The 11581-nt window shown below is 52.8% G+C and overlaps 1 protein-coding gene across 1 annotated transcript; it reads right to left on the minus strand.

Moving 5' to 3' along the window:
- Positions 1–1041: 1041 nt before the first annotated feature.
- Positions 1042–7421, minus strand: SLC18A1 (solute carrier family 18 (vesicular monoamine transporter), member 1). Its single transcript, XM_010132613.1, has 15 exons — positions 7298–7421; positions 6706–7063; positions 6376–6434; positions 6026–6109; positions 5645–5737; positions 5248–5337; positions 4297–4340; positions 4137–4197; positions 3904–3999; positions 2410–2488; positions 2249–2300; positions 1977–2040; positions 1755–1874; positions 1471–1604; positions 1042–1155 (listed from the first exon to the last, which is right to left on the minus strand). The coding sequence occupies exons 1-15, from the start codon at positions 7419–7421 to the stop codon at positions 1042–1044; spliced, it is 1572 nt and encodes a 523-aa protein (XP_010130915.1).
- Positions 7422–11581: the final 4160 nt, after the last annotated feature.

The following is an 11581-nucleotide window of genomic DNA, read 5'->3' on the forward strand; positions in this document are numbered from 1 at the left end:
GGCCCGGAGCCCTGAGTCACCGGTCGTTCTGGCAGGTGAAGTGGCTGTGCCTTGCACAACCGCTCGGTTAGGACAGAAATGAGCTTGTAAAAACTGCCACCAGTGGGGCCAGAGGAGTTTGAGGGTTTGCTGGAAAAAATGAGATCACGAGAATTTCTCTGATACTTACAAAATTAATTTGGTACCTCTATTACTTTGCGCTCTCTCGGCTGTAATATTTACAGACCATTATACTCAATGGTGATGGTTAACAGCACAGCTGCTCTTTTTCTAAACTTGCAGCCAGAGAATTGCAGAAGCACAATTAAATCAATTCATTGGGCTTCTCTTTGCGATGGGGTAGATCGGCACCATGGCCCCGTGCCCAGCTCCACCAAGGACCAGGGTTTTAACACAGCCACGAGGGATCTCACAAACGTTGCTGGCAGGGTCTGTGTCTGAGAGTCTAAAAACTGTTTTCAGGCTTATTTCTATCAGAGTTCTTCAAATATGTAATTTAATGGCTGGTGGAAGAGACACACAAGCAGCTGAAGCAGCACACGAATAGCACAACACACAAAGCTACACGGCGACAGCGATGAACGTCTGCTTGTATCTGTCTCCAGGGGCGCAGGGAGCAGTGGCGGAGCAGTGGCATCTTTACTGAGGGACTGGCAGTGACACCAGGGGATGTGGCCCTGTTGTTACAGAGAGATTCCCTGCTGGGGATTGTAGCACAATTCTGGAGAAAGAAACCTCCCAAAGCTGATGTCGTGATTTGTTTTCTCCAGTAAGCGCTTTGAAGATGTTAACAAATAGCACTGGGCTCGTCTGGGAGAGGTGGTGGTGGTGTCCCCTGCGGCGTGGGGAGGCTGTGCCCAAGCCAGTAGTGTTCTGCAGGACAGCTTGGTTCGATTCTCACCATAGTCAGAATGTTTTTTTTACCGATGAGCTGCAGTGGGTTTGGGTACCTTGCCTAGAAGTCACAGAGTCTCGGGTGGTGATGTGTCCATGTTCTGTAAAGGGATTACCTTCCGACCAGGGCATGCCTCCCCGTGCTCCCTATTCGGTGTTTTCTGCCTCCGCGTCGCTGTCATCTGAGAGGGGGAAGGCGCGCAGGGTTTTCTGAGTGGTGGAGCTTTTGGGTTGCATGGGGCATCCCTGGCTTAGGATTGCCTGGGGAAAGCAGAGACCATGCTTTAGTAGCAGTGGCGATGAGTTTGAATAGTTAACAGTTAACAGTTACCTCTTCTAGAGAGAGCCAAAGCAGCCAGCAACAACTTTCACCCTGGGAATACTAGCTGTGAGTTGAGGGAAGGGCCCCACAGCTCTAAGCTTTTCTGGTTTTATTGTCTGAGTTTTCTGTCCCTTTGTTGAGGGCAGAGTAGAGCCCAAAAAGGGGAGACACAATCCCTGGCAATTTTACTCTAAACTTCCCCAGATCTCTGGATTATCAATCCCCTGTACCTTAAGGGAGCAGAGTCTACTTACGATCTTCTCCTCTTTAGCGGGAGGGTTGCGCAGGAACCAGCAGAGAGGAGCGTAAGCGATATTGGTAACTCCGATGATGACCATCAGCCAGGGGAACCCGATAGCTCGTACGATCGCTCCGCCCGTGGATGGACCTGCAGGTGTACAAACCCAAAAGGCTCAGACGACAGAGAGTCAAAGGTGCCCTCCCAGTCTGAGGGCCTCTGTGACCTGCGGTGACCAGGCTGCGGACTCAGCGCCGGTTGCTTGTGGTGAATGCTGAGTGAGTACAAGCTCCTCCGTACCGATGGCAAAGCCCATGCAGAAGGCGACATCAGCGATGGCGTAGACGTTGCCATAGACGGAGGTGTGGCGAAGGTCCACGAGGTAGCCCATGATCGGCATCATCGAGGAGTCCACCATTCCTGCCCAGAGCGAGAAAGGCCTGATCACTCATTGCCTTTGCGAGGGCAGTGCTGGGAGCTGCCTTTGGGCTGCGTGGCGCAGCCTGGGCACCGCCAGCTTACCTATGGCAAAGCCCAGGCCACCGTTGGGGCCGATCAGCCCGTAGATGTTTTTGGCCAGAGGTACCTTTGAGAAGAGAGAGAGGGGATGGGTGAATGAGGCCAGAGGAGCTCTGTGAGGTGTGAAGGTGTGATGCAGGTCTGTGAAACATCTACTGGCTGCCTGCCACACGGCCCCATCTCAGTGCTATTGCCCACCCTTCCCCTGCTCATCCTGCCACAGAAAGGTCCCTTTCAACCCAAACCAGTCTGTGACATCGTCTGGCACTACTTACACACAGGAGGCTAATTCCTACCACAGCCATGCCGATGAGGGAGCACAGCCACCTGCAAGGGGGCCGCAGTTAGGAGAGGGCTCACGCCACCATGAGCGTCATTCATGCTGAAAGCTCAGGACTGGGCTGGGATGAGCTGAAATCTCTCCTGTTCCACTTACCGGCCCATTTTGTTAGCCAGAATCCCGAAGAGGTTGGTGCCGATGAGGTAGGATATGCTGGCCGGGAGGAACGCCATCCCTGAGAGAGGGGCAGAAAGAACAAAAAGAGGGGATTTACAGGACTGCTGCCTTCACTCAGTGCCGCCCTCAGCTGGAGCATATCGTGAGCCAGGCAAGGCGAGCTGATGTCCGGCACCCGCTCCATGGGTGCCAGTCCCTGCAGTGGTGCTCCTCTGCATCCTCCACTGCCCCTACTCCATGTCTTGGCCTTGCTGGCTGCAAAGTTGCTTTTGATGGGGGGAAACCGAGGCACGCAGCGGTGCTGTGATTCACCCACAGGATTGGTGAGACAGCCAGAAGCTAAACGCAGAACTGTTTTGTCTCCACTGCTTTAATAAGCTTCTGTCATAGTTCCTTCGTCTTCCTCACCTTCTACCCTTCACTTACTAATGCTTGGGGTCAATATGTAGGCAAATATTTGCACTGTTAGCTGATTTACCCGTTGTTTGTTTTTAATATACTCTCCAGCCAACTATAAACAAAACTGATCAGCTCCTTTCACTAAGACAACTTCCTTACTCATACACGCCAATTTGTGTTTATTTTCTTTCATCTCTGTATTTGGGAGTGAATATATTTGGGATTTTCTTTGATGTCTACAGACCTCTGGGTCCTGCTGAGTCACCTCAAAGGTTCCCCTGGAGGTCGGTGGTGACCAGGCAGCCCTGAGTGCTCTTCCCGCCTGTGACATCTGTGTTACCTGGGATGCTGCTTCAGCCTCGTCCATCCCTGCTCAATCACTCGCTCGTGAGAAGCATCAAGGCTCTTATCAGGCTGGATGCTGCTGCCTAAGCGAGGACAACTCGATTAGGAGCCCTCTCAGCCCTCCTGCTCCTGGGCTGCAATTCAATTTGGGATCTCAGTGTAGCTGGCACCCCCAGGTCATTCCTCAGCCAGTTGGGTTTTATAACAGTTAGTTGTATTCTGTAGCAAACCCAGACGGTGTTATCTCCATATCACATTTTCTAGGCAGCTGGTAATTAGCACGTACCTTCCTGTCCTGCCTGGGACTCTCTAAATGGCCTTGTTTTACTCAGAGCTGTCTCTGCAAAACCCATCTGGCTGCCACCATTTCAGCCCAGCACGATCCCATTATCTGCCCTGCAGAAGACGGGGTTTGACGGGCTTCCCGTGCATGGAACAGCCTTTCTTCCTCCGTTATTGCTCTTGTGGGGAGTCTGATTCTATACAATTTTTTCCATAACAGAGAAAAGCACATTGTACAGCTACCACTAAGGCCATTTCCAGCTGAAACTGGAGCAACACGCAGCCTGGAATCACTCACTCTGCGCGGGCGAGGGCATATGTTTTCCTCTTTTTTAAAATGATGCAGGAGATTATTCCATCCATCTCGCAGTGCCATGGCAGGACTAGCTCTGGCTAAACCGTATCGAGCAGCAGCTCAGGAGTGGAGGCTACAAGCAGGGCACCTACCGAGTTGCCACTTCGGGGAGCACATGGTTTGCATCATCCAGATGGGCAGGGTGGGCTCGAGCATGGCCACCCCCATGTTGGAGAAGCACAGGGCTCCTGGCAGGGAGAAACAGGAGAGGTGCTCTGGTTTAGCCACCTTTTGCTGCTGTTCCCCGCAGGCATGAGGGAATCTCTTTAACTGGAGGTGCAGGGGCACGAAGAGAAGGGCTGTAAGTGCTGGCACCCGCCCTTACCTGCAGCGACCAGGATGTAGGGGTCTCGCAGCAGGGTGGACACCGGTGTGCCTCTGGTGCTCTGCGGGGTGGCAAAGAGGGTGACTTGGCCAAGAGCCGTGGGAACATCGGGTCACGCCACCGGGCACCGGCCGGCATGTGCACATAGGTCAGTACTCACCTCCGGGGAGATTTTGGAGGGCTGCAGTATGCAGAGCTGCAGAGCTGGGGGAGAAAACACGGGTGTTAGCTTACTGCTGGAGGCAGCATCGCTTCCATCCGCGCTTCGCCCTGGCTGTTCCTTCAGCCAGACCCGTTGCATGAGCAGAGCCCCCAGTGATGCAGTAACCGTGTCTAGGGACATCAGTCAAGTGGACAGGGGGAGAGGTGGCTCCCAGCCCTGCTGCCCCGGGAGGGAGCAGCAGAACTCCCTGAACTGAATTGCATTGGAAATGTTTTGTCAACTCGTGTAAGAGCCGAATTCACTAATGCTCTGCATCAGCTGCCAGCTGCCTGCTGGGGAACCACAACTTGAGCGTGACAGGAATTAAATGTGGAAAAGAATAGGATTAAAGAAGAAAGTTTCATATGAATGGGACCTACATTTCATTTTCCAAAAGCTCTGACATGCTTCATTAAATATGTCTTGCATTACATCTAGGCAAAGATGGTAACTGTGACTCTAATTCAATTAGCTTAATACTTCCTACTAAAAATGCATGTTTCTGCTCTCTCTAACTTTGCCGTTACCCTCTGAAAGATCTCGTGGCCGGCATCTGTAATCCAGCTGCCGGAGAAAGAACAAGGATCGCCATTTATGCCAGAAAAGTCTAAATCCTTCATAGCAAGGTGAAGAGGCTGCAGATGCGTGTGCCTTGCACAGGGACTTGTCAGTTCAGAGAGCTTGACTGAACGTGCTGTTCAAGCCATTAAAGCAATCAGGGGGTTATTAAGTAATGAGGGACTAATTCTTACTATATTGCTGTGTCATCTGGTGGTAGAAAACAGAATAACCAGTTGTGATGATCCCACCCGGGCTGTGTCAACGCGTCTGAAACTGTCCCTGAAACATCTGCATTTAAATCTTTTCACGTGGGGTTTTTTGATAGGCTTAAACCGTTTGGCTTCTCACCTCCATCGAAGAGAGCGAGGAATGCCAGGACCAGGAAGGGAGATGATTTCCCCACGAATTCATACATCACACTCCCGAAGGGGGCCCCAACTGCAAGGGAAAGGCTGCGTCACACAGCGGCAGTGCCACCATCCCCAGTGCCCGGGCAGCAGCACTCAGCTCCTGCTGTCATGGCTGTCTCTGGATCCCCCGACGGGTGTTTGGTGGAGGTGATGGGAAGGTGTCAGGTCCTGCGGGCAGTGGCTGTGGAGCGTGAGCAGAGGGAGGGAGGAGGACAGGCCAGCCATGCTGGTGTGATGCTGCCAGGAAGGGGCACTGCCAGGCAGGTGGAAGCTGTGGATGGTGGCCAGCAAAGCTCTGGAGATGCTGTTGATGTGAACTCTGTTGTTTTCCTTACTCAGCACACCCAAGGCCAAGCCTCCAAGAGCGATCCCCATTGCGTTGCCCCTCTCAAAGTCGTCCACGTACACGCTGGCCAGCATGCCCAGTCCTGGGGGCAGAGAGAGAGCAGCGGTCAGGTGAGGCTGGCTGGTACCATGGCGGGGGAACGGGGAGGGGCAGGACGGCGGGGAGTGTGTGCTCCTCTCAGAGCAGCCTGGGCTTTTGCAAGGGTCTGTCTACTTGCTGACTGGGCTGTATGGGTGCACTGACTGCACCAGCCAGGCGGTTTGAAGTCAAGGAAGGCACTTGGTGTGTCTGTGAACATAGTCCTGAGACGATAAATGAACCCAGACAAGGGGAGCTAATGCAGAGATTAAGGTGCAGCTAAAACATTTACCTGCGACTGACGAGAATGATGAGCCAACACCCTGGAGGGCTCGGGCGATGAACAGCAGGGTGTAGGTGCCTGAGAAAGCAAACACTGTGGAGAAAGGAGAGAGACAGCATCAGGCAGAGCTTCAACTGGGCATTAAAACACTGCAGAGGGTAAGAGTGGCCTCAGCTTGCACCAGTTTGGGTGCTGGAGGATGCTTGGTGGCATTTGTCCTTTCTTGTTACTGATTTTGGACACCAGTTCCTCTGCTCTCACTCCTTTCTCCTGCATCAGGAGAATGGTAAAGGCACAAACCACAGTATTTTCTTCTGTGCTGCTGTGCATGAAAGGGCAGACGGACGGACAATACTCACTGATGGTGGAGACAAACATGATGATGAATCCGATGAACATGGGGATGTGGTATCCTATCCTGAGGAGGGAAAAAAGAGGCACCATCTCAGGGATGATTCCTCATTCCAGCTGGAGATCTGGTCTTGTTGCTCAGCCTTAACACACGTCATAAATTTCATGCTTATTCTGGTGCGTTCTGCCCCTGCCCTGGTTCCTGCGTGTCCGTGATTGCAGGGGCTGCCCATGTGCAGCACGGACCGTTCTGCTCGGGTAACGGTGATGTCATTAGCAGGCAGGAGCTGCCTGTGCCTGAAGGGCCACACCAATACAAACACCGATCGCCGACCTACCTGTTGGTCAGGAAACCCACGGACGGGTTGACCACCAGCTGTACCAGAGCCTTGGAGGCAAACAGCAGCCCCACGCGAACGTTTTCCTTGGTGAGGAATTCCTCGCCCTCCAGGCAGATGCTCGGCAGTGGGGGGCTGCTGGGGGCAGACTGCAGCAAGCGGCTGATCTCAGATCTGTTTGCCACATCCCCAGTGCTTATGGAGCCAGAGACAGTCACCGTGGTGTTGTCAAAGTAGGAGAACATGGAGAAGAAGGGAGCCTTCTGGGCTAGAGGAGCTGGCTCAGTCTGGGCTGGGGCAGCAGAGCTGTTGGCACCTTCATATTCTGTTGTATAAAGGAAGGTGGGGATGATCGGCACTGGAAGAAAAGCCAGGGAGGGATTAATTAGTGATTTTACTCCATTTTCTGGCTCAGCACATGACTGAACTGAATGGTGCTGGCCAGATGTTGGTGTCCTGAAAGCTGCCAGCCCCCAGCCCTCCCCACAGCTCTCCCTGCACAGGGACCCTGCCTGCATTGACCAGAGACTGACCGAGGAGCCGAAACCCTGGGGCAGCACCCGAAGAGCACAGCGAGAGCCGCGCGCCATACCCACAACTGTCAGCAGCATGTTGTCCAGCAGCAGCGCGACGAACACCACCACCAGCACCAGCCTCCGGGACGCTCTGCCTGCTGCCAGCCAGCCCCAGGGCACGTGTTCGGCAGCTGGGACCATGGCCGAGAGCCGGGAGCTCAGCCTGGGTCCTGCTGGCTGCTGGTCTTCAGGACTGAAGGTCTCCTATAACCTTTAAAGAAATCACTCTGGGTTACAACCTCCCAGACCTCTTGACTTCTCCCAGGAGAAAGCAGCTCCTGAGGTCACCTAGCGTGTGTCCTCCAGGAGCTGGTGCTGTTCCCTGGGAGCTGGGACCACCAGCTTTGCTGTACAGACCGTGCTTTTATCGTGCTTGCGTTGGAACTTACAGATGGAGTGTGCTCTAACCCATTTCCTCTCTCCTGAGACGTCTTGTACCTGCTTCAAGGCATCATTTAAGTCTTCTTCCAAAGACTGAAAGCACAGATCAAGCTCGTAGCTTATCTGTGGTAATCTCCACATCTTTTATTCCATGTTTGTTCTTTGGAGATTAAATTAGGAGTCGAAGGAAATTCATTTACCTTACATGTCTTTTCATTTGACCTAATTGAAATGTCATGGCAAGAGACAGGACTTAAAAGCCTAACATATGTGATTGAGATCAGGGCTTCAGAGGGGCTGAGGGAAGACTGCTGGCTCGGTCACTCTGGAAAGATCAGTCAGAAATTTGCACTAACCCAACCAATTAGCCTTTACGTTCTTACAGCTCTCAGCACTTCAGAGACTAAGCGGCAAAACGAATGAAGCTGAGTCCGAACTATCGCCCTTTCCAGCCATCCTGTGGTTTCCTGAAATCCCAGGCAATGATATTTATCAATTTTTAATTAGAAAAGCAAACACTCCAGACTCCCTGTCGTCAAATCTGAGTGCCACACAGGGCACTAGGCTGGGAAACGGGGATAGTTTCTCACTGCACCTCCAGGTACTTGTAAATACCAAATAATAGGATTAATGCAAGAGAAGAGATGTCTATCTCAAAATTAATAGAGAGAGAAGGAGGAAAGAAGCACAGAGAATAAAGACACGTAGACCTTATGTCTCGAGCCACAAACCCCGTCCTTTCTCAGGGCAAACCTGTTGCGGAGAGCAGAGGAAAACGAACCCTTACCCTGGAGCCCATCTCGGTGCGAGGAGCCGGCTGCTGGTGCGGGAGGTGGTGTGGGCTGCGGCCGCTGCTCCCGGGGATTTATGGTCAGCTTCTATCAGGACAGGATATGAGTGTCGCTCTTCCATGGAGATTTAATTGGAACCTCAAACAAGTTTCATTCAGCCCTGCAGCTCCCTCTGCGTCAGAGCAGGGTGCGGGGTGGGCTGAGAGCACTGGGAGGAGAGGCAGGAGTGTTCATCCGCAGCAGAGGCACCTCTCCAGGCTTTCATCAGCGCTTATCTCTGAGCACCTTAACTCTTGCCTGGGTCTGAGCACACTGACCGCACTGTCCTGGGCCTGCACAGGCCTCTCCTCCGTGGGGGAAGCCTGCTGAGCCCCATCAGCGGGTGGTTACGAGGGGCAATGAACAGTTTCCTCGCTGGGAAGCAAGGCTGGTGTCATTAAATGGGAAATGCAGGTATAAAATATATAATAGTCTCGGTCTTGGACTCCTCTCCAGTGACCGATGGCCGTTCTCCTGCCTGTTCTTGGTACCGCCACCCTCGTTCCAGCTGTGGCTCCGTGTTACACACCCTGCGGTAAAACCAGGCAGCTTTCGCCGACGAGACCTGCAGCACCGCAGGGGTTTTTGGTTAACTCCAAAACTTGGGGAGCACGATTTGATGAAACAGTTATGTCCCTCAGTCGCTCTTCCCCGCTCCCTCTGCACATGTTTGCACATCACCGTGGGCCGTACGTGTGGGGAAGGAGCTGCGTGTCCAACAATCCCCGTAGGCACTGCCAGAGTCGTTGCTTCTCCCGTGGGATGTGGTCCAAGGAGCTCCCTCCAAAGCATCCCTTCTCAGGCAGGTTTTTCTTTTTCATGCTGAATGTTTTTAACATTAGAAGGAGGATAAACTGTCGAGAGCTCTTCCTCAAAAGGAAAGGAGAAATATTTATGTCGCTGAGTCTCATGCCGTGGGCTGCTCCGCAGGATGCTGACGAGCTGCTTTGCCTAGTCCACAGCACAGATTGGCTTTTTGGGGTTTGTGAAGTTTTAAGTGTGATAATAAGTGTTTGTAGTGGATGGAAATATTTCCAAGGCCAGGATGCACCGATCTGGCCTGTGGACTCTGAGGGGCATGGGGCAATCTTGCCTCTCCCTGGGCTGTTGATCTGAGTTCTGCCCTTGGCTCCTCCCCACAGGAGGATGCTGGCGGTGGGCCTGTGTCCACAGCCTTTCCCCGGGCTGTTTTGCCATCTGCTTTATCTCCAGGGACAAGGAGATACTTCTTGGGCTAACAGGGCCTGTTTCTCATAAGCCAAGCTGGATGGAAAATTCTGTCTGTGCCGGGGTGAGGTACTGCAAATGCCATTTACCATGGGATCTCTTCTCTTCCATCATTTCTGTTTTCTTAAACTTTTGACACTTTGCCCCATGATTTCTTTGTTAAACCAGCACTGATACCACCATCAATTCAGAACACAGAGATTTACCACAGGGAAAGAAAATAAATCCTAAACGTATTCAGCTTTTCTCTACTGGTGCGTAAATCTGCCATTGAGGCCATTCATCTGGCTTCTGCACGGCCGAAAACTATTGCCAATAACGTGAGATGAGTACAGCCTCCCCCGGAATTCCCCGGGTGGGCATTCGAGCAGAAGCTGTAGCCTTTAACTGTATTTCATGAGTCGGGAATCGGATGTCTAGGCCTGGAAATGACTTTCTAAATATCCGCAGAGCCAACAGAGGATGAGCGGTGCAGCACCACCATCTGCTGCGGGAGCTCAGAATTGCTCCACTCTGCCTTGGGCTCTCTGTGGACAGCAATTCAGATTCTCCTTCAGGTGAGGAGGGGCATGTGGAGACAGTTGTTATTGTTGTATTTTTCTTCTGCAGGCCCCAGGGTCGTGACACTGTCTCGTCGGGCAGCCCCAGGCAGCCAAAGGAGGCTGCATGTCGTGCCGCTTCGTTTGCAGAGGTGACGGGAAAGCTTACTCAGACGTGCTTCGGGAGCATTTCCATCTGTCTGTCAAATTTTTCCAGGCAGTTCCCTTCAAGGCAGTGGTTTTTTTAAACCATTACAAATGTTTGCCGTGAATTTTTTTTTTCAGTACAGGAAAAAATGACTACAATTTTCTTCCTGGCCAGACCGAGTTGGAAAGTCTAGTGAACATTTCTGATGCGATGGGAAGTATAAGAGAATCTATGGGCTGTCTCGAGGCCCAGCACAGGACGTGGGCCTGAGAAATGGCTGGTGGCAGAGCTCCTGCCGGCTCTGCGGCGGATTGCAATGCCAGTGGGTTCAGCTGGCAGCTCAGCGAGGTCGCTCTGCTGCTGGCTCACCGCAGAGGAGTGGGGAAATGCATCCACGGCGCAGCAAGGGCTCCCGCGGACCAGCACAAAGCAGCATTTTACAAACCAGCATGAGGCAAATGGCTGATAGATGCAGAACCACCAGCCTGGGGTTGGGTGAACACGGCAGCATCAGCGCAGGTTGGAGCAGGCACCTGTAAAACATGCTTTGCTTTAAAGTCACTCTCTGCTGGTATTTCCTGTACCAGAAGGTTTCTGTAACCCAGCCCTGGACCCACTGCCCGTTGCCTCCCGTGGGCGAGTTTCCATCGTCCTCTCTAGTACCATTTGTTTAGCCCCGAGGCAGGTTCTCTGAGCCTGCAAGACTGGTTCAGAACAGGATAAAAATATTCAGGGCACAAAACGGTCTGTTTTGAGCACTGGGGTTTGCATTCCCGGGCCAGACGTTGGGTGCAGGTGGAAGCGGTTGCGAAGCGTTGCTGGTTGGAGTAACGTGTGACACTGCCACTTGGCCAGTCGCGCCGGGCTGTGTTTCGTTGAGTCCTTTCGACTGTTAACAAACAGGAGGGCTCGGTAATTTGCTCAAGGTCACGCTGCATTAGAAAGAGAGCTGAACCCTGGCCAGAGCCTTCCCATTTGGTGTTTAATCCACTCGACGGCGTCATCCCTTTGTCTGGGGATTATTTATTGTGTTTACTCCCTCCTTAACCAAACACTTTCTTGTGCGGTTGTTTAGGTTTTTGTCCATTCGTCTCACCCGGACCCCAGAACCGGAGCACTGCCGGGCTGAGGCAGCGGGGCCGAGCGGCGCCCAGCGCCCCTCGCAGCGCGGGAGCG

Source organism: Buceros rhinoceros, unplaced genomic scaffold (assembly GCF_000710305.1).
Source record: "Buceros rhinoceros silvestris isolate BGI_N320 unplaced genomic scaffold, ASM71030v1 scaffold31163, whole genome shotgun sequence".
Classification (NCBI taxonomy): domain Eukaryota; kingdom Metazoa; phylum Chordata; class Aves; order Bucerotiformes; family Bucerotidae; genus Buceros; species Buceros rhinoceros.